General features: G+C 42.3%; 1 protein-coding gene across 2 annotated transcripts in view; it reads right to left on the bottom strand.

Annotated features, from left to right (window-relative positions):
- LOC143930918 (alpha-2-macroglobulin-like) overlaps positions 1 to 23,777 on the bottom strand; it is a 177,152-nt gene that overhangs the window by 143,081 nt on the left and 10,294 nt on the right. For both annotated transcript variants that reach the window (XM_077455604.1, XM_077455605.1), the window contains exons 3-5: positions 20,983 to 21,148; positions 8,546 to 8,598; positions 4,896 to 4,916 (exon numbers count right to left, since the gene is read on the bottom strand). In XM_077455604.1, coding sequence (XP_077311730.1) covers positions 4,896 to 4,916; positions 8,546 to 8,598; positions 20,983 to 21,148 — 240 coding nt within the window. The remainder of the gene's footprint in view (positions 1 to 4,895; positions 4,917 to 8,545; positions 8,599 to 20,982; positions 21,149 to 23,777) is intronic.

Genomic DNA, 23,777 nt, shown 5'->3' with positions numbered 1-23,777 from the left:
CATCCACCCTCAACTCCCCTTCTATGAATCACAGGATACTTCTCCCTGCATCCTTTATTTTTATGTATTACACCTATTCACAGGAATCTGCAAATGGGAAGACTACAAGTCCCATCTGCCACAGAGGCACGGGAATTTACAGATCATGCCAGCACAAGTGTCATGACATCACCACACTTGTAATTTACATAAGGGCATGGGCCTGCAGGAGACAATGCAGGAGACTGAATTTCACCTGCGATGCACTGCATTGGGTTGCAATGCTCTGCAGATTTGAATGCAAAATTGTAATAAATGCACATTTATTTACTCTATTAATACGAGTGTTATTATTACATTTTTTCAAAAGGTCAATTATTAGACGTGTGCACTGCTGAAAAAATTGTCCGCTTTCATTTTAGTTTACCGTATTTTTATTTTTTTCAGTTTTTCGGGTCAATCGTTATGATCGAAATTCATTATTTCAAATAAATTTTTTACTTTGTAAATGAAATGAATGGAACGTAACAAATTAATAATAAATAACAAATTATTATTATTATTTACTATTATTAATTTGTTACGTTCCATTCTTTCACACACGGCATTCGTTATTTCAGATCATTTGTAACTTTGGATAAATTCGTATTTGTGACGTTCCCTAACAGGAAATTCCAATACCTATAATTTCATAGTTAGTTATTATTAGTTAGTTATTATTTCGGATATTCTAATTTTTGTATTTTCTAACTTTCCACTTTTCGATTTTCAGAGTTAGTTGTTATTAGTTAGTTAATTGGTCAGTTAGTTATTCTTTTGAATTTTCTGATTTTTTCTTATTTTCAGATTTACAAATTTACGAATTTTTAAAAATGTACGAATTTAGGAAATTCCTAAATTTACGAATTTACAAATTGTGATCATAACGAATGACCCAAAAAAAAAAAAACCCAGAATGAAACAAACAAACGGAATTTTCTTTTTGTGCACATGTCTAGTGGGCAGTCAAGGGTAAAACTATCGCTCCAATGACTGTTTTACTGCCACCCCCCCCCCCCCCCCACAGTTGCCTGTGTGAAAGATAGCCTTGTCCAATAATGACTCAGAAACAAATTTGAGTTAAAAAATGGGCAAAGTCAGAGCTTTATTAAAGTGCTGCAATAAAATACGGCAAAACACTTTGTAAACAGGAATACCCTGGAGGAGCCCCAAAAATAGTTTTCAGGTCTCGAGGGAAACCCTTACCAAAAACTATTTATCGGGGGTCAAAAGGAACAATGTTCCTTATACTGGTGGCCAATAGGAAGAATGTCCCCTTAAAGTGGTGCTCAGAATGACAACCTTAAAGACAGCTAAAAAGATATTTGGTGTCATGCTGCTGGCTTTGCTAAGTGATGCTGAACCTCAAACTCTGTAGGCACCATCAAAGGCACCATCATCATCAGCTCAAGGAACCCCAGGGTTCCACAGAACCCTGGTTAAGAATAGATGGTCTAATTCTTACCAGAAAAGCATTCAACCACCCCAAACCCCATTTCCAGGCAAAAACAGTAAACAACAGCACAGCTACTGGCAAGCCAAGCATCTGGCAAAAAAATATTTGATGACCAACTAACTTCATGTCGGGAGGATGGGAACATCAAGGTCAGTGAATGCACAGCTGGTATAGAAAAGATTCACCTCTTTAAAATAATCAAATTTTGTTGCTTTGCAGCCTAAAATGGAGACAGATACAGTCTTTTTTATTTTAGCCAGCTGTATTTACTAGTGCAACTTATAAGCCTCATTCACTGGACGTTAAAATAACGTTATAGAAATGGCAGTAGCTTTGCAGTGAAGTTTTTGAAAGTTTCTGCAATAGTGTTTTTTAGCCTTTTTTTTTTTTTACATAATTTTTTTTCTCAATGGATCAAAAAAGTTAAAAAAACACTGATGAGCTGCGTTTTTTGAGTGTTTATTGCGTTTATCAGCATTTTTTGATGTTAGAGCATTTTTACAGCTAAAAAAACAGCTGTTTTGCAACAGCATTTTTTAGCGTTTATTCGCGTTTTTTGGCGTCTTTTTTTTTTACATATTTTTTTTTTCCAATGGATCAAAATCCTTTAAAAAAATGCTGATGTGCCACATTTTTGAGCATTTATCAGCGGTTTGCTTTGTTTTTTTATAGCCAAAAAATGCCCCAGCCAAAAACTGCTGATAACAGCCTATGTGTGCATGGACACAAAGGATAACATGATGGGCAGTTTATTGACTGTAGAAAAATAAACATCTGAAGCCAAAGACAGCAGCTGTAAAAACTTCCAAAAAATTTCCAAATGTCCAGTGTGCATGAGGGCATAACATGCAAGTAAAAAGATATACGTTTTTCATAGCAGGAAAAAAATAGTCCTGCGCACATGTGAGCCAACCAGGTGGGCTAGAGTTCGTAGTGGACAACGCCTCAGGCCTTGCTGCCCTCAAGGATAGGGATATCCTAGCAGTCAAAAGAGATATAAAAAAAAGAGGTCTCTGTATAATTATTTATGGGACAAAATTCCAGACCACCATGTGTGCCCACTCTTTGACTGTCATTTGATTACTTTTATTGTATATGTCTGGTCTATGTACTGACAACTCACTGTGAGTACAGATGTTTGTAACATAATTTGCATTGTTCTATGTGTCTAGCTAGTTGATCATATAGGTGTGTGTATGTCCACTTATGTGAATTGGGCTTCACCCTCTTGCTGAGAAATGCCCACAATCTGTGGGTGGGACGTTTGAACCCCTCTGGGAGGTGCCTCATGAGTGCATAATAAATATATATATAAAGCTGAAGGAGATAACACTGCTGGGATCTGAAGAAGACGGTATCCCTTTGAAACGCGTAAGTCTGCAGTGGCTCTAAAAATCTTCTTCATTACCATCTGGAGTCTATTGCCGTGAGACCGATGGCCATCATCTGAACGGTAATTTATATTGCAGTTTTCTTTTCACATGTTTGTGAGTAGTTTTTCATTTACTTTTTTAGTAAAATATATCCAAGGATAATGCACAAGGTTGGTGTTGGTTTTTTATTCCTTTAAAAAGACCCTGACATATCAGAAAAAATAAAAACAGAGTCACTGAGTTGGAAAAAGGATTTTGTTGAACTACAATTTGCTTTAATTACAGCCTTTAGTCTGTTGGGGTTTGTCTCCACTAACTGTGCACATCTCATTAAACCTTCTTCCCATTGACAACTTTCTGACAGAGGGCAGCAGATGACCACCGTAAATGCACCTTGAAGATTCTGAGGCTACATGGAAAAAGGTGTTATGGTGTTATGGTCAGATGAGACTAAAATTGAATTATTTGGCCTCAACACCAAATGACCAGGATACATTGCCCTAATTAGTTAGAGGCATGTTGTAATATCTTATATAAAGTTGATTTTATTGTTATTCTGTATGCTATGAGGAAGGCTTCATCTGAAACGTGTCAACATTTCAGAGGTAGCTCTGCTGTTTTTGCTTAATAAAGGAACATAAGAAGAAGCATTTGTGTTGCTGCCATTTTTGTTTACCAAACAATATGTCTGACGGAAATCTAATACAGCTCAGCATTCAAATAACATCATTCCTACAGTATAGCATGGAGGTGGTAATATCCTGTTATGGGGGGTGGTAATATCCTGTTATGGGGGTGTGGTAATATCCTGTTATGGAGGGGCGGTAATATCCTGTTATGGAGGGGCGGTAATATCCTGTTATGGAGGGGTGGTAATATCCTGTTATGGAGGGGTGGTAATATCCTGTTATGGGAGGGTGGTACTATCCTGTTATGGGGTTGTTTCTCTGCAGCAGGGACTGGAGCACTTGTCAGGACAGAAGAAAATGGATGGGGCAAATTACCATCAAATTCTTGAGGAATTCTTGAGGAAAATCTACCGCCCTCTGCCAGAAAGTTGTCAATGGGAGAGTCCAGACTTAAACCCCATTGAAAATCCATGGACTGACTTGAAGACTGCAGTCCACAAATGATTACCATCAAATTTAACTGAACTTGAGCATTTCTGCAAGGAGTGGGCAAATATTGCAAAGTCTAGATGTGGGAAGTTAGTAGACACATAACCCAACAGACTAAAGGCTGAATTTAAAGCAAAAGGTTGTCCAACAAAATACTGATATAAGGGGGTGATCCTTTTTCCAACTCCGTTATTCTCTTCTTGAATTTTAAAAAAAATTCTAACAAGTTGATGTTATTATATCTTTCACATGGATGTTATACGGTGCACTAAATGCAGTTGGATAAAACAAAAACTGTGTCTGTCTTTATTTCAGGCTGAAAAAACAACAAACTGTGATTATTTAAAAGAGTGATTCTTTTCTATAACCACTGTTTACCACACTCAGTGTTTACCTTGGCAGTAGATGGTGCTTTGTCCAGGGTGCAGATGGCACCTAAATGAGCCCAGGAACCCTTGATTGCAGTCTTAAAAAAAAACTCCTTTTGAGATGAGAGGCCAGAGCTTTTTTTCTCAAGCAATGGGTGCTGGAACTCAACCATGACCCCCCAAAACCCCTCACCCACACACACCCTCCAAATCACATCAAATAGTGGGTGTGGTCAGTCAAATTTCACAAACAGTAGAAGGGTCTTAAAGGGACATTAAATACCAGAATTGCATTACATACACAGAGTGCAGAGCTGTCACGTGTAAACACAGAAACTGGACTTCTGTGTTTACAAGTGATTGTGATGAGCAGGTCCACCGCCAAGGGTCTGAGCCAGACCCACCAAGTGCCCTGTGAGAGGCTATGATATTTCTAAGTACAGATTAAACAGGGAGTGCCATATATATTTCATTCAGGTGGTGAATGAATGATGATTGGAATTTGCATGTAGTCACACATTACTAGTATCTTGTTGCTAATAGATTTATTATACTTTTTTACCTGTATTTCTACAAGCGGAAGCTGAAAAAGAAAAAAGGAGAAAACATTTTATTTACAGTTAAATTTAACTCTAGGCAGATATAAAGACACACATTATTGTAGTACTGTAATTGCAGATACACCATTAAGACCCCTTTCACACTGGGGCGGCGGCCACGTTAGCGCTAAAGCACGGCTCCATTTAGCGGCACTTTAGCGATGTTTAAGCAGCACTTTTTGGCCGCTAGTGGGGCGCTTTTAACCCCAAAGAAAGGGTTAAAACGCTTGTGTTGCAGCGCTTCTAATGCGCTTTTTAGGCACTTTGGAAAACGTTGCCCCTTCATTTCAATGGGCAGGGGCGTTTTGGGAGCAGTGTATACAGCACTCCCAAACTGCCCCAAAGATGCTGCTTGCTGGACTTTTCCTTACGCACCATCCAGTGTGAAAAGACACACTGAAATGAATGGGAGGCGGTTTTCAGGCGCTATTTGGAGGATGTCTATCTCTAAAATGCCTGAAAAGCACCTCAGTGTGAAAGGGGTCTGAATGGATTTTTTACCCTCGACAACAAAATAATGGTAGTTCCAATTGTTTATGTCACATGATATTTGTGCAAATGGTTATCAAGTGCAATTTTTTTTTTCTGTAAAAAAATACAATCAAGTTTATTTTGGGGCACACAAACACAATATATTACCCAATTTTTGGTAAAATATAAAAGAGGAGGTTGCGCAGAGTAAAAAGATACTCAAAAACGTCAAACCTTAATCGGTTCCCGACCAGCTAACGCAGATATACTGCGGAACCATGGCTCCTGGGCGAAATCCCGTATGGATACGTCCTTCCCTTTTTCGGGCCACCAGAGGGCACGTCGGGAGACCCGATGAGCGTGGCCAGTGGGCACGATCGTCGACGGCCAAACGCGATGGCGTGCACGAGCACCAGCATGGGAATTTGTGTGTGTAAGCACAAATCCCTGTGCTGTCAGACGAGAGGAGATATGTTGTTTGTTCCCATTAAGTAGCATATGTCTCCTCTCCTACTCAGTCCTATTCCCATACAGTTAGAGCACACTGACGGAGCACACATTTAACCCCTTGTCGGCCCCCTAGTGTTAACCCCTTCATCACCAGTGACATTTACACAGTAATCAGTGCATTATAGCACTGATCGCTGTATAAATGTTAATGGTCTCAAAAATGTGTCAAAAGTGTCCGGTCTGTCGCAATGTCGCAGTACCACTAAAATCACAGATTGCCGCCATATATACGCTTATTGCGATTTTTTTTACAAAAAATATGTAGAAGAATATATTGGCCTAAACTGATGAAGAAATAATTATTTTTTTAAAAAAATTGGGGGATATTTATTATAGCAAAAAGTTAAATATATTGTAATTTCCCGGGGATTACCTTGCGGGTGCGCTCCCGAGTCCATCATTTGGCCTCCATAGAGGCCGAATGCAGGACTCAGGCCCGTCCACTGGCGACCGCATCATTGGATTTGATTGACAGCAGCGGGAGCCAATGGCTGTGCTGCTATCAATCTATCCAATCAAGAGCCAGGAGACCATGGCGAGAGAGACAGCATGTCCCTATCGACTGAATGAAGGGGTTCAGGTAAGTAAAATGGGGAGGCTAGGGGGCCGGTGACTGCCAGGTGTTATTTCACCTTAATGCATGCTATAAAACATGAACCTTTACAACCTCTTTAAGACTCCTAATCTGCCTTCTATTGAAGCTAATGGTGCATTGATCATGCTCTGTTAGCTGACACCTGACACCTGAAATTGGAAGTGACATTTTACATGCCACAAGTTGTATAGATGCCCAATAACTTCCAACACACATACACGCACTCATAACATCTTACACACTACAGTATGTGCACGGATGTCTGACATATGCCAATATCAGTAAAGGGATTAATACATATTGTAGTGTCCAGGAAGATTATCTTTGGTTGCTGTGATGGGAGTCACTTTGGGTGGGGGGCTTGGAGAACCCAGGTTACCTTGGAGAGCAATGTAAGCTCCTTGTCCAGCTCCCCTGAGCCCTCCTATCTGTAAGTGACCCTGTGTCTATTAGGGGCACAGGGTGACCGAGAACCAAAGTCTGACTTCAAGAATATATAAAGATAAAGTCCACCATTCATCAGAGACCATTGCTAGATGGTTTGAGGTGGGGTGGGGGTTGCTATGTGTTTGTAAGGTGTGGCTGTTACAGTTGTGATTGGTTTACAGAGAAAAAATATTTCAGACATGAAATATAAACAAATCATATCCTTTTATAGTGTGTACTTGTTTAAATTAAGAGCACTAAGTATAATTTTTGTCTGTGTCAGGGCTGGGCTCAGTCCTTCCTTCTCTGAGCTGGCTGCTCAACTGTTGGCTAATTTACAGCTCCTATCTCTCCACAGTGACTCACCTGTTGATGATATCCTTCTCATCAGTCCTGCCTATTTACTCTGTCCTGCCCAGATGATCTCTGCCTGTGACTTGGTCACATCTATAGAAACCCCCTCTGTTTTCCTGTTAAATAATTGCTTGGCTGACATTCCTTCTGGCTCCAGATCCTGCTTGCTGTTCTACTACGCTCATCTCTGGCTCCCTGACGTTTTGGCTTGTCTGACTATCCATTCTGGTTTCTGAACTCTGACTATGCTTTGACTATGTTTACTTTGTTTACCTTTTTTATTATTATTATTATTATTATTATTATTATTATTATTATTATTATTAATAATAATAAACAATTGTGATTTAACTGTACTTCTGTTTCAGTCTGATTCATGATTTCTGACAGCCTGCGGCTTTGTTCCTCGGCTATCTGCATGAGTTTCTTCTGACAAGTTGCCTGTATGTCATGCTGATCCTTTTCTTCAATAGGCCCAGAACAAGTTGTATAAACACGTGCCTTTTATTTTACTTTCTTGATCCAAAGCTGGCCATACATTATCCAATTTTCAAATTCAATTTCCTTTAGATTCACCTTCAACTGTGTAGTAGGAGGGCCTCCCTGATTGCATACAAATTGAAAGGGCTTATATGGTTTTGGTAAATCAAAAGGAAAATTGTACAATAAAATTATATAATGTATGGCCAGCCTAATACAAGTTCCAGGTTGGTTACTCCAATGCCGCGTACACACGACTGGACTTTCTGTCAAACTAGGTCCGAAGGGATTAGTCCGTATAATCTGGTCGTGTGTAGGCTAGTCCGATCATTTAAAAAAAAAAAAAATCAGACGGACCTAGAAATAGAACATGTTTCAAATCTATCCGACGTACTCAATTCCGACAGACTAAAATCGGGAAAACTGCTCGTCTGTGTGCTGGTCCGACAGACCAAATTCGATGCAAGGGAAGCTATTGGCTACTGGTTATTGTTTAGTCCCATTTATGTCATCACGTACAAAACAAACAGACTTTCGAACGGACTTAGTCCGTTCATGTGTGGCCAAGTCCGTTCGTTTGGAAAGTCCATCGGAACTCCACCGAAAGTCCACCAGGAAGACCGTCGGTCCTAGTCCGCCGAAAAGTCCGGTCGTCTGTACTCGGCATAAGAAGTGAAAGAATGATTCCACATATCAACCAGGCAGCTTGTGTTTTCAAGAGTGTAACAATGGCAGCTTCATTATTTTTGGCAGGTTTGTTTTAACTTGAAAACTTACCATTCTGTTTTCTGGTTGGTAATCTTCATCGATGGCCATTATTCTAAATTGAACTGCAAACATAAATAAAGTATTAATATTATTATTATTCAACTTTTAGAGAAGCTTGGCTTCACAAATTCACAAATACCATGCACGGCTGTTTGTGTTTAGAAAACCCATAATGGGTATGTAAGATAAAACCATACTAATTTCACATAATAAAATAGTACTAAAAATATTACAGACATTGTGATAGATGAAGAGTGAAGCCCAGTTAAACCAAAAAGCTAAAATGGTATACAGTGCCTTGATAAAGCTTTCATACCCTTTTAAATTGTCCACATTTTGTCATGTTTTTTTTATTTTTATATTCTTTATTTTTCCATTTTAAATACCATTTTAAATACCATTTACCAAATACAAATTGTACAAATAATTTACTGTCCAAGCTTGTTCATACATTTATATTAATCATCCATTAAACAATCCGTTCCCTATGCTCATCGTTTCTTAATGGGCCAATCTCCCTTTCTCATTTCCCCAGATAGAGTCTGCCTCCCGCCTTAGTATTTTATATATTTTGGAAACCCTTTTCTCTAAGCATTGCGCTACTTTAAATAATTTCTCCAATGGTCTGAGTAGTGTCATTCCTCTTAGTGGCTGTGTTAGCCCTTGAATAAAGTGTGAGATTTGAGTATATCTCCATCTATCTAGTGGCTTGTGATCCCATTCTTGTGTGATTTGCCTATAAATGCTTAACCTATTTCCTTGCATCACTTCCGATAGTATTATTTCCTCTCTATTTGCCCACCTACTAAAGTATAAACGCTCCTCTTTCCCTGGTAAAAAATAATTTGTGTCCAAAAGTGACATTAATGGGGAATTGTAATTCCAATTGTACCTCCTATTAATTTTATCCCAAGTTTTTAAAGTGTGCTTTGTTAAAATGCTAGTGCTAACCCTTAAATCCCTAAAGTGGGGTGGTATCCATATCATCTTTGCTATATCCGTACTACTCAGTGTAGCTTCCAACTCTACCCAACTCTTCTCTTGCTTATTGTGGCTCCAATCAGCTACCCTTGAGATCACTATCGCTTCGTAGTATTTTTTAAAGTCTGGCAATGCTACTCCTCCTCTGTCTTTCTCCTTCACCAAAACATTGTAGGCTATACGAGGGCTTTTACGTGCCCATATATACGACACTACCATAGATTTTAACTTCCTAAAGTAACTCGAGGGTAGGGGGACTGGTATCATTGGAAAAGTATAGATTACCATTGGCAGTATGAATGTTTTACTTTCAATATGTTTTTATTTATAATGCAAGGTGAGACAGTAAGAAAATATCACAAGTAATACGGTCAATGAACAAGTAAAATCTGAAAAATATGACCCTTACCCTACACATTAGCCGGGTCAATCAACAGTAAAACATGAGAGTGTAGTTCCTTAAAACCATAAGTCAAATAGACTAAACGTAATCAGTATAATGATAGACTACACATTACAGAGTAGCCCAAAAGAGTATGGTGCTTCACCAATCAAATTCACAAGCATGCCCCACACTCTGTTAGACCCATTTGGATCTTGTCCAGAGAACCTTTTATGTCTATATTGTCAGGAATAATAACAGAGCAGAAAACAGAGCAGGGCAGAGGGGGGGAAAAAAAAAAAAAAAAGAAAAACAGGGAGGGAGGGAGAACTCCCCTACACCCCCCTTCCACAAGGAATGACCGCACAGAGTTGCGCCTGACCTTTTTCAAATTATAAAAAATATCTAGAGAAAAAAAAAAAGGGGGAAAGAGAAAGAGGGAGGGTCAACCAGCGGCAAGTCACAGTGGAGAGACATATTTGATCCACGGATCCCAAATCACGTTAAATTTCTTGGAATTATTACGAAGGGTCCAGGTGAGTCTATCATTGACCATAATCCAGTTAAGCTTAAGTTTCACAGAGTCAAGAGGAACCACCGACTGCTTCCAACATCTCGCTATAGTTATCCTAGCAGCCAGAATTATATATGTTATCAGTTTGAAAGATTTCTTGGGAACCCCATCAGGGAGCTTTTGAAAAAGCGCTACCTCTGGGGCTCTACGAATATTAACCCCAGTAACCGTGTATATGAGGTTAAATATCAGTATGAATGTTTTAATTGCATTTATCCTCCCCATCCATGTTAGGGCTTTATATCACATTTTATTTATGTTGTCTTTAATTTTATTCAGCAGGGGTAGGTAAATAGCTACGTATAAAGGTAAGTCAGTTCTCCTTTACACTACTTGAATGGGAAATGAGTGGCCATTGCTCTCTGTTCTTCCTCTGGTAAATTCAAATTTAACATCTCTGACTTGGGCGTGTTTATTTTAAAATTTGACAGTCGTCCATACTGCTCTAGCTCTTTAAGGAGGGATGGAATTGTTGTTCTTGGATTGGCTATGTATAGCAATACATCGTCTGCAAATGCAGATACCTTGTATTCCCTCTCACCAACCCAGATACCCCGAACATCCTGGTTCCTCCGAATTGCTACCAAAAGAGGCTCCAAGGTGATCACGAACAGGATTGGTGAGAGGGGGCATCCCTGCCTTGTCCCGTTGAACAATTCCAGGGGACGGGACAGGGATCCATTCACTCTAATTCTAGCTGTCAGATGTGAATAAAGGGATTTAAGCCATCTCATCATCCTCTCTCCCAGTCCCATATATTCTAACGTCTCGTATATGAACTCCCAATCAACTCTATCGAAGGCCTTTTTGGCGTCTACCGATAGTAGTACCGTGGGGGTCTCCCTCCTAATAGCCTCCTGGATCAGAACTATGGACTTCAGGGAGTTATCTCTCCGCTCCCGCCCCTGGACAAACCCTACCTGGTCTGGATGCACCCATTTCAGGAGGAGTGTTTTCAATCTATCGGCTATTATTTTTGCGAATATCTTTGTATCCGTGTTTAATAGAGAGATTGGCCGATAGCTCTCTTGAGCTGCCGGATCCTTACCTTCTTTCAGAATCAATGCTATATGGACGCAAAGGGCTTCATCCCGGAACGTCTCCCCTACTCCCACTGCATTGAAGAATTCGCAGAGCTTCGGTGCTAGATACTTCTGAAATTTTTTATAATACAGAATGGAGTATCCATCGGGGCCCGGACTACCCCGGAGGGCTGTATTTTTGATTACTCTCTCCACTTCCTCTATTGTTATGGGGACCTCCAGAGCCTCCATCTCCTCCTTCTCCCCTCTTGGGAAATCCAGGCTCCGCAGATACTCCCCTATTACTCCTTTCCTTTTTACCTTATTACCCCCTTTCCCCCTATATTATACAACTCACTATAATAGGCATGAAAATTCTCGGCGATTTCTGGGGTGGCAAACTGCATCTCTCCCCTTCTGTCCCTAATAATTGGGATATGAGTCCTGTTTTTGTATTCCTTTACTCTGTTCGTCATCCATTTGCCTGACCTGTTTCCCCATTGGTATCTTTCCTTATTAATGTTATGAAATGCTGACTTCCTTTCTTGTTCGAGGTATTCTTCCAGTTCTCTTTTTTTCTCTATTAACTCCTGCCTTTCCCGCAGCCCCTTTGCTCTGTTTTTTTGCTCTAATTCATTAATCTCCCTATATAGTTGGGCCTTTTGTTTCTCCCTATCCTTCTTTTTCCCTGATCCAATCCCGATCAGAATCCCTCTTATTACTACCTTGTGTGTTTCCCAGAGAATAGCTCTGGAGATTTCTGGCATGTCGTTTAGCTAAAAAAAAAAAAAAAACGTCAACTCCTGTTCAATCTTACTGATGGCTTCCTGATCCTGGATGAGTGAATCATTTAATTTCCATGTTCTCCCTATTCCCATATCTCCCTGTACTTCGAGCTGTATTACTACTGGGGCATGATCTGACAGGGTAATTGGTTTTATTTCTGATTTTTTGAGGTTTGTCACTAGCTGGTGCTCTAACAGAATATAGTCCAATCTTGAGAAAGAATTATGGGCTGCGGAAAAGTGAGTATAATCCCTCTCTTTTAGGTGGCAGATTCTCCATGCATCTAGTAACTGCGCATTAACCAGTACTTTCTTTAATACACTTTGCCTCTGCTCTGACACCCGGGTACCTCCCTCCGAAGTATCAAGTTTAGGGTCTAGGATCCAGTTCAAGTCCTCTGCTATAATCAGTTTACCTACTCTAAAGCCCTCCAACTTCTTTAGTACTTTCTTTAGAAATTTATCCGGGTTTCTATTGGGTGCGTATACATTCACTATCGTGCATTTTATGTCAAACAATTTGCCCTTTATAAATAAGTACCTACCCTCCAGGTCAGCCAAACGCTCCTCTACTTCAAATCTGGTCCTTCTGTCAAACCTGATAGCCACTCCTCTTGAGTGAGCTGATGGCGTGTCCCCATAAACCAGAGTGGAAATTGGAATGATACCAATTTTATCGTTGATACGTTGGTAATGTATGTCTCTTGGAGGCATACTACATTACATTTATTAATTTATACCTTTTTTCCTTCGTATTTAATCCCCTAACATTGTACAATATTACGTTAATTACAACCATCAATTACTGTTTCGAAGAATCGCAGATCCGCGTAGGCTGACCCAGAGGGCCTCTTACTGTGGGATAGAGAGGGAGTGAGAGGGAAAAAAACAAAACAAAAAAAACCCCAAAAGATAATAAAATCCTCAAAACAAACCCCCCCTTCCCCTTCCCCTTCCCACCCTTCTGCGCAACAATAGCCCTAAAAAGGTTGGTCGGAGTCCCCCCTATCTTTGTTGCTCCTATGGACTAGACACATATCTCGTCTTCTCATCTCCATATTTACCCAGGGACTCACACCGGCAACTCTCTGAAGACCCCCTCCCCCACGCCCCTTCCCCCCCACATCTTTTTACGCCTTAGGGCTCCTCTGCTCCCCTATCTTATTTACTTTCTGAGGCTATCTTTTGGCTTCCACCCCTTCGTTAAGCTCCACTCCTCTCCCTCTCATCCATCTTAACTTCCTTTGTGTGGGCCTGACTTCCTTATCTTCTTTCTCCAACCCCGGTAATTGAGGGGGGGGGTATATCCAGCCTTTCACAGAACCCTCTCAAGTCCTCAGGGAATCGCAGCACTGCAGAGCGTCCATCTTTTTTCCCTTTCAAACTGACTGGGAAGCCCCATTGATAGGATATTCCTGATGCAGCCATCTGTTGAGTTAGGGGTTTTAATAGTCTCCTTCTCGTTAACGTTTCTGGTGCTAAATCAAAGAACACCTGCAGTTCTGCGCCCTCAAAGGACACCCCTGGTAGTGTCCTCAATTTCTCCATTATTTGCCTATTCTCTTCTGCGTAGTGAAACCTCACTATCACATCTCTTGGGGACTCCTCCCTTACAACCATCCGCCTAGTAATCCTGTGTGCTCTATCTATCTTTAAGGTTTCAGTGGGCTCTCTTTCTAATAACGGGTTGAATAGCTGCTGCACTACACTGCCAAGTTCCCTACTACTATGTTTCTCTGGGAGCCCTTTAATTCCTTCTACCCCAGTTCTCTTGGTCCTCCAGTCTATACTGGAGGTTTCTGTTCGTTCTCTGCAGGGTTATAACTTGTTCTGTTATTTCGTCCAGCCTTCGGTCCTGATTATCTAATCTTTCTTCTATCTCCTCTACCCTCTCCAGGACCAAGCCTATGTCTGCCCTTACTCCTGCTATTTCAACCTTTAAAGACTTTAAAGACTCCTCCATTTCCTCCATTTTGGCAAACATCTCCACCAGCATCTCCTTTATTGTGGGGGCTGCTTCTCCCTGAGGTGCAAGGTGCAAACTGTCTTCCCCTCTGATATCCTCTTCTCCCTCTCTTGCCTCTTCCCTTTCCTGGAAAGCTCTAGCACTACTCTGCGGCCCCCCGTCTTTACCCTTACATTTACTTTTTCACCTTTACTTTCTTCTAATGTTCTCTGCCTGTTTGCCCCTGATCTCCGTGCTGTTCCCAACTTAGGACTACTTTGTCCCTCTTCTATTGTGCTGGTGTTACTTGCCATATACCGCTGGATCCCTCCTGGGCTGGGCACCGGCGGTATATTTTTCCCGGTTTTTGCTTTCCCTCTCATTTTTCTATTTAACTCCTACCAATTCCTATCTATATCCCTCCCTCCCACCTCGCACCCCGTCCCCTCCTCTCCTGACCAAAAGGGAAAGGGGGGAAAAGACAGGAGCAAGAAGGGAAGACGAGAAGTAGGGAGAAGTGTGGAAATAGCCTCTGCTCTGACCAAACTCTCTTCAAAGTTCTTACTACCCTTGTCTCTTCTTCCCTCAGCAACGTACCCGTACTACAATATTCTACTTATGCCCCTTATACAATAACTAAGTACACACAGGGTAAGAAAAATTGTTAGCACACAAAAAAAGAAAAACAAATTATGGAGATTGTCCTGAGGCGTCTTTGTCCATATCGCTAACTTCTATCGCGGATTTATCCTTTATCTTCCTTCCCTTGACTTAAATACCGCACTTCTCCTTTTATTGCCACATTATCTACTACAGTCTCGTTGTTTCAGTTCTACGGGCTTCTTTCAGGTCTCACACAAAAATACTTACAAATTGTCCTATGATGAAGTTGCAGAGCAGTACTGAGGACCACGGTGATAGTGTAAAGTGCTGTTCTCTGGCCCTTGTTCCCGCTAATTTGTGGCATCGACACTTGAGCTCCTGGTTGCTCACCCTTTTTTAATTCAACCTTTAGGCTAACCATGTACTTTTACAGAGTGGCTACCAGGATGCATAACCTTTCTCTGCTTGCTTTGATGTCTGCATTGTCCATTACCGTGGTCTAAAGTATCATATAATGAATTATGTCTCTGCTGATGCTTACTGGCCAGGTTTCTCCATCCAATGTCTTTGGGAGGCAACAAGGTTTACCATTAATTCTTGGTAGCAACCCCCCACTCCACTCATGAAGTTCCTTCCATGGCTCCCTGGCTCCTCCGGAAAATTTTTTTTGCAAATAAACCAATTGCCTTCAGAAGCCGCCTAAATAATAAATAGAGTCCACCTGTGTGTAATTTAATCGCAGTATAAATACAGATGTTCTGTATCTTAGATGTAGAATCTTAGTGAACAAACAGCATCATGAAGGCCAAGGAACACACCAGACAGATCAGGGATAAAGTTGTGGAGATGTTTAAAGCAGGGTTAGGTTATAAAAAAAAAAAATCTCAAGCTTTGAACATCTCATGGAGCTCTGTTCAATCCATCATACGAAAATGTAAAGAGTATGGCACAACTGTAAACCTACCAAGACATGACCGTCCACCTAAACTGACTGGCCAGGCAAGGAGAGGATTAATCAGAGAAGCAGCCAAGAGGTCCATGGCAACTCTGGAGGAGCTGCAGAGATCCACAGCTCAGGTGCGAGAATCTGTCCACAGGACAACTATTATGCCCCGTACACATGATCGGATTTTCCGCCAACAAATGTGAGCTTGTTGGCTGAAAGTCGAACCGTGTCTACGCTCCAGTAAACATTTGTTGTCAGAATTTCCGCCAACAAATGTTGGCTAGAAGGTTCTCAAATTTTCCGCCAACAAAAGAGTGCTATTTGATCATCTCTGCGTTTGTTTGTTTTTTGCGCTATACACAAAAAAGTGTGACAATTTTGAAAAAAAAGAACAATATTTTTAACTTTTTGCTATAATAAATATCTCCAAAAATGTTTTTAAAAAACTAATTTCTTCATCCGTTTAGGCCAATATATATCATTCTACATATTTATGGTAAAAAAAAATAAAAAATCGCAATAATTGTATCTTAATTGGTTTGCGCAAAAGTTATAGCGTCTACAACCTATGGGAAAGATATATGCCATTTTTATTAATTCTTTTTTTTTTTTTACTAGTGATGGCGGTGATTTGCAGTACTGTGAGATTGTGGCAGACAGATCGAACACTTTGCCAATTGGCTCTCCCTGTCAGCACGAACGAAGGAAAGCCGTTTACCAGCACTTCCTGGTTCACACTGTGATCAGCTGCGATTGGTCACTGCTGATCACGTGGTAAGGAGCCTTCATCAGAAGCACTGCACCTATCAGTGCCCATCAATTCTACATATCAGTGCTTCCTCATCAGTGCCTATCAGTCAGAGGCTCCTTACTATGATTGGAGAACTGGTGTGTCACAGTGACACACAGCACCACTGATTGCCGCACTGCACATCCCCGCAGAACGTGCATGTTATCCTGCTGGACATCATATGATACCCAGTCAGTATAACTGAACCACCGACCGGCTGTCATTCTGCTATAGGCCCGGGCAGGAAGTGGTTAACCAAAAGTCGGATCCCAGGTCGTGGCTAGGGATGAGCTTCATGTTCGAGTCGAACGTACGTTCAACTCGAACATTGGCTGTTCGTCCGTTCGGCGAAATCCGAACACTTGGTCCGTTCGCGTCAAAATTCGCGTGGCGCTCACGGTCCACAATGCACTGCGATGGCGCAGCGCATTGCGGGCTCATGATTGGCCAAGCATGCACTGTGACCCCGCATGCTTGGCCAATCGCAGCGCCAGCAGCGAGGAGAGCCATGATTGGCCACAGGCAGGATGCCTGTGGCCAATCATAGCTCAGGCTGTGTAGTACACGCCCCACACTATATAAGGCCGCCAGCGCGGCGGCCTCGTGTAGTGTGTTGGCATCTGTAGCAGTGGGTGTTCACTATTCACTTCACTATATTTATATATCTTTAATAATAGAGCTTGTAGTCAGTAGTGTTAGGAGATAGTGCGTGCTGTCTGCGTGCTCTGTACCCAGTACATACCGATATATCCACCTACATAGCTGTTCTCTATTTGAGCCCAATTGCCATCTGCAGGAGTTATTGGAAGTTGTCTGTGCCTCCAGCACAGCACAGTATACATCTGTATATACCCCTTTATCTCTGCTGTTTTCTGGTTATTGTCTGCCTGCCCTGACCGCAGTATACACCGCGATATTCACCTCACCTATATAGCTAGTGATCTATCTTTTATAATAGAGCTTGCAGTCAGTAGTGTTAGGAGATAGTGCGTGCTGAGTTAGAGTAGGATTTTGCAATATCAATCAATTGGATCGCTCTGCAAATGCTGTCTCATGTACCCCTTAAATGGACAAAGCCTACTTGATCTTTATGCGCAGCCACTGCGCCCATCAAGCGCAGCCACTGTGCCTATCAAGCGCAGCCACTGTGCCCATCAAACGCAAGTACTGTGCTCATTAAACGCAGCTACTGGTGCCACTAGCGGCTGGTGCTCAAAATTTTTGGGGAGGAGCAAACAAACTGAAAAAAGAAAATCAATTGCGGCCATTGTGCCATCAAACTAAGCCACTGTGCCCATCAAGCCCAACCACTGTGTCTATCAAACGCAGCCACTGTGACCATCAAGCATAGCCCCTGTGCCCAGCAAGTTCAGCCACTGTGCCCATCAAATGCAACCACTGTGCCCATCAACCACAGCCACTGTGCCCATCAATTGCCACCACCGTGCCCATCAAATGCAACCACTGTGTCTATCAAATGCAGCCACTGTGCTCATCAAGCGCAGCCACTGTGCCCATCAAATGCAACCACTGTGCCCATCGAACGCCGCCACTGTGCCCATCAAATGCAGCCACTGTGCCATCAAACGCAAGCCACTGTGCCCATCAAATGCTGCCATTATGCCCATGAAATGCAGCCACTGTGCCCATCAAAGGCAGCTACTGGGCCCATCAAGAGCAGCCATTGTGCCAACTACCATACCTATCAATTGCTGCCAGTATGCCCATCAATTTCTGCCAGTGTACCCATCAATTGCCGCTCCTGTGCCCCATCAAATGCTGCCAGTGTGCCCATCATTTGCCGCTGCAACTGTGCCCCATCAAATGCTGGCAGTGTGTATCACCCCGGCACTTGCCTGTCTCGCAGCGGGTCAGTGGCGGTGTCCTGCGTGCTCCTTGATGTCTTCTTCCGTCCTCTCTATCAGGCGTCCAATCACAGCGTCTGATGTTTCAGACAATCAGGTGACAGATAACAGACCCGAGCACCTGATTGGCTGAGAGGTGGTTCAGTGTTAGCAAAGTGAATTCCTTCGCTTTGCTAACAAACAATTGAGTGAGCAGCAAACGCACAGCATTGCACCCGCTGTTCACCTTTTTGGGTGCCTATTAGAGTCTACAGCTCTAATCAGGTGCTTCCAAAAAAAAAAAAAAAACATCACTATAATTCAGGTGCCCAGCGCCAGAAAAGGGGCCAGACACCTGAATAGGGGGTGTCAGCGGGGACTATAAATAGATTCATGCAAGGCATGAATCTATCTATGGTGATAGAGCGGTGACAGAAGAGAGGGGGCAGCGCTCCTGCGCCCTTTACGGACGCACTGCCACTGTATGTTATACTTTTCATTTAAAGCCCCTCTCAGAGATAAAATCCACACCCCTGCCTGTTGTAGCCACTTCCTATTGGATGGGCTATGGTAAAAAAAAGGTGGACGTCAGCAGAGAGGATTGGAGGAGACTGGTGGTCCCCTGGGTCGGTGGTACTCCTAACAGTGGGGATGTGGGATCTAGTTTGGGGATTTACGTGGGTATATCTGGCTTCACACAGTAAGGGGGAAAAGGCCTAATAGAAAAAGATAGTGGGTATTTAAGTCAAATAATGAAGAGGTAGAGAAAACATTTTGGGAGCCCAATGGATCCAGCAAATTATGCATTCTAATTATTTTCCTATTGCATTCTTCTTTCTTTTCTCCAGTACCACTACATTAAACTCCCACTTAAATTAATATTTTAATTTATTGCTTCATAGGCAGAACAAATGTCATTTGTAATTATATGGCAGAGGTTGCAGTGTGGTGGCACCAGCACCAGTGCCTAAGGCCCAATTTTTCTGCCCCTGTTTAACAGGGGCGTTTAAGTACAATTTTTGATGCAATGCTTTGCAGCAGGGCTAATTCCTGCAATAAAACTAGAGTATATGGAAGAGGTTGCAGTGTGGTGGCACCAGCAGCAGTGCCTAAGGCCAAATTTTTCTGCCCCTGTTTAACAGGGACATGTAATTACAATTCTTGATATAATATTTCACAGGAGGGCCCGTTCCTGTGCCCACCCAGACTAACTGTGAGGACTTATAGTGTTGTGGCACCAGCACCACAACCACCAAAGGTCAATTTTTCTACCACTGTTCAACAATGGCATGTAATTACAATTCTTGATATAATCGTTCACAGCAGGGCGCTCCAGCGCCCACCAAGAGTCACTTTGAGGGCTTACAATGTTGTGGCAAAACCAACACCTTGTTCCGCCATTTCTGCAGAGCATATAGGGCAGGCCCCTACTTTCAAATATCCAACTTACAAACATCTCCTACTTGCAAACGGAAGGAGACAACAGCAAGTGAGATGAAAAAAGATGGACGACAAAACAAATTATACAGGGGTGATAACCCTTCCCTATGTTTTCCAAAAAGCTTAAAAATCGTTTTTTTGACTGGAGCTACACTTTCAAAATGTACCAGTTGAAAATTACAAACAGATTCAACTTAACACAACAAACCTACACAGTCCCTGTCTTGTTTGCACCGCCTGTATACTACTGTTCTGAGTATATAGGGCCTGGGGGCCACACGCATTTCCTTTTTTTAATATGGGTACAGGGTTCCCCATAATATGCGTACAAGACCCAAATAGGCTGGTAATGGGCAGGGAGGGCTACCCATGCCATTTTTCTGAATGATTTTCAACCATATTGCAGGAACCAGATATAACATTAAAACCGCAAGCAGTTTTAAATGGTGTTATTTCCGTTAAATGTCATTTTGTGCAGGGACTGTTCTAAACACGGGAAACACGTGGCACTTCACAGGCATACTACAGACACCCCCCAGGCACCATATTTACAGGAATATTTCACTTTTTTTTTCACTTTAATCGTCATTAAAATCAGTGCTCCCGCCAAAACGGCCATTTTTTAAAACATTTTAGGCATTGACCCATGTCCCCTGGGGCAGGAGCCAGGTCCCCAAACCCTTTTTAGGACAGTATCTTGCATATTAGCCGTTAAAATTAGCACTTTTCTTTTCGAACGTTCGAGTCCCATAGACTTCAATGGGGTTCTAACGTTCATAACGAATGTGGGGTCCGTTCGAAAGTTCTGGTACGAACCGAACCGGGGGGTGTTCGGCTCATCCCTAGTCGTGGCAGTGTGAACCGAGCCTAAATGTTGTACCTTCATTAAATGTAACCATATTGCAACACTTAGAGGCGCCTCTCTTCTTTTCTATACTCAGTTGTGACATGACGCTACTTGTATTACAAGACCTCCCTTATTTATCAAGTTAAAATTGAAAAAAAAAATGTTTGCTCGTCTTGTAAAACACTCACAGACCAAGTTATTGGCAATCCAAGGTTTTACTGTACATTGCAAACACAAGGATGGGAGCGGGAGGCTTGAGAATACTGGTAATTTCTTTGCTTTGTTACCTTTCTGTCCTGGTTTGTACACAGCTTTGTCTGTCTGGATAAGAAGACCAGATTTTGCCTTTTTCAGGATGACTTTTGCACTCTTTTTTATGGTTTCTCCTGTATTCTCAATCACGGCTACTAATGTGGCAACAACACCTTGTTCCTCAGGTTTAGAATCCGGAACCTGTAAAATAAGAGAAAAAAAATAATGAGTTGATCATAAATTATTCAACGTACTTAAAATGAACTTTGAGTACGGACTTGAAGAAAGGTACAGAAGGTAATAAGAGATGTAACTTTTACCAGCAGGCCACTGACCTTCTGTAAAAGACACCAAATGGAAAGGAATAAGATGCAGACACTGTTAGGCCGCGTACACACGGGCGGACTGTTCGCCCAACTTTGCTGAACAGTGTTTCTGCGGACAGTCCGCTCGTGTGTGGGCTTCAGCGGACAGTTTCAGCGGACAGTCTGACGAACAAAGTTTTTCGGAATTTCTGTAAGACTGTCCGCTGAAACTTGGTTTGAGCGAACAGTCCGCTCGTGTGTAGGCTTGTTCGGCAAACTAAGTCTCGCGCATGCTCAGAAAGAATTTACACGGCGAAGGTTGTATTGCAGTGTATCGGACGCCGAATTTCTCGTCCCGTCGTACGTGCCGTTCACGTCATCGCGCAAGTTTTCAGCGGACTGTTCGTTCGTCGTGTGTGGTCAAGTCCGCTCATGCTAATTTTGAGCGGACTGTTTGTCAAACTGTTTGACGAACAAAGTTGGGCGAACAGTCCGCCCGTGTGTACGCGGCCTTAGTGTATGTGTTTTTCTAGCCTAAAATAAAGTTTAATGAAAAAAAAAACTTTTCATTAGACATGTGCAATTTGTTTCATTCCAAATTAGATTTTTAACAAATTTTGACAAATTAGTTAATTTGTAAATATCCAAAATTAACGAAAAAACAGTTTAACACATTTTTTCGAATATTCGTAAATTCTAATATTCGTTAATTCGAAATTCAAAAATCCAAAAACTCTAAAATTCAAAAATCTGAAATAATAATTATTACTAACTATAAAATTCTAGGTATTGGAATTTCCTTTCAAATGTGGCTGTCAGTGGATGTAACGAATACAAATTTATCCAAAGGTAAAAATTATCTGAAATAACGAATGCTGTATCTAGACGAATGGAATGTAACAAATAAATAAATAAAAAATACTTTTTATTATTATTATTATTATTATTATTATTATTATTATTATTATTAATAATTTGTTCCGTTCCATTTGTTTTGATGCAGGATTTGTTATTCTGGATAATTCATAACTTCAGATAAATTTGTATTTGTTACTTTCATTAACAGCCAAGTTTGAAAGGAAATTCCAATACCTATCATTTTAGTTAGTTATTATTAGTTAGTTAGTTCGTTATTCTTTCAAATTTTCAGATTTTCTTTCTTATTTTTGGATTTAAACATTTTCAAATTTACGAATTTCCGAATTTTTTAATTTACGAATTTACGAATTGCGATCATTATCGCTGTGCTGTTGTCTTCTGGCAGCATAGACTTCTACACTGTCTGAATACACTGAATAGCACTGCAGATAATTAGCTAGAGGTGCCAATGGAATGAAAATTTTTCAAAAGTCCCATGCTAAAGAAGTTGATCATTAGCCATAAGCCGCGTACACACGTGGCGGACTGTCTGGCCAACTTAGTCCGTCAGACAATCCGACGGACAGTCCGTCATACTTTTGAATGAACGGACTTGCCCACACACGACACTTTTTGAGCGGACTAATACGGCGGACTAAGTCCGCCATACTATCCGCCCTACTTTTGAAATGAACGGACTCGCCCACACACGCGGAGGAAAGTCCGCTCATTTTGAGCACGTCTCCAGGTAGGCGGGGCCTGCGAGGGAGACGTCGCTGACCCCGTCGCCTGGTATGGACTTAAAGGGGAACCCCAACGCCGAAAAAAATCGGCGTGGGGGTCCCCCCCAAGTCCACAACAGACCCTTGTCCGAGCGCGCTACCCGGCTGGCCAGGAAAGGGGGGGCGAGCGAGCACTCCCCTCCTGAGCCGTACCAGGCCACGTGCCCTCAACATGGGGGGTGCCTTGGGGAAGGGGGGGCCGCGCGCCCCCCCCACCCCAAAGCACCTTGTCCCCATGTTGATGAGGACAAGGGCCTCTTCCCGACAACCCTGGCCGTTGGTTGTCGGGGTCTGCGGGCGGGGGGCTTATCGGAATCCGGGAGCCCCCTTTAATAAGGGGGCCCCCGGATACCGGCCCCCCACCCTATGTGAATGAGTATGGGGTACAATGTACCCCTACCCATTCACCTGTAAAATAAAAGTACAAAAAAAACACAACACACGAGATAAAATACTTTATTGCACAGCTCCGGGGGTCTTCCGTCTTCGGGGGTCTTCTCGCCGGACTCCTCCGCTATCTTCTTGTAGCTCTTTTGCTAGCGGAGGAGTCCGGCTTTCTTCCTCGCCGCCGGCCTCTTCTCCCAACTTCGGGGGTCTTGTCCCCCTCTTCGGTTCTTCTGCCGGGCCACCGCGCCTTCTTATAGCTCTTTTACAGGCGGTGGCCCGGTCTTCTGTCGCCGCCGCCTTCCGTTCTTCTTCTTCTTCCTCTTTTTCTTCTTCTTCTCCAGGAGATGTTGCCTCGACGCTCTCTCCGGCCGGAATGCCAGGGACGCGCTCCGCTGCCACTTATATAGGGACAATGGGGCGGTGTCACGCGGCTTTATGTCACATGGGTTGGTCACATGGGTTGATGTCACATGGGGACTATGACATCGTAAGGGGGCG

The sequence above is a fragment of the Lithobates pipiens genome, unplaced genomic scaffold, assembly GCF_037356315.1.
Source record: "Lithobates pipiens isolate NorthernLeopardFrog02 unplaced genomic scaffold, aLitPip1_a1.2 Scaffold_25, whole genome shotgun sequence".
Classification (NCBI taxonomy): domain Eukaryota; kingdom Metazoa; phylum Chordata; class Amphibia; order Anura; family Ranidae; genus Lithobates; species Lithobates pipiens.
This window is presented reverse-complemented; position numbering and strand designations above follow the sequence as displayed.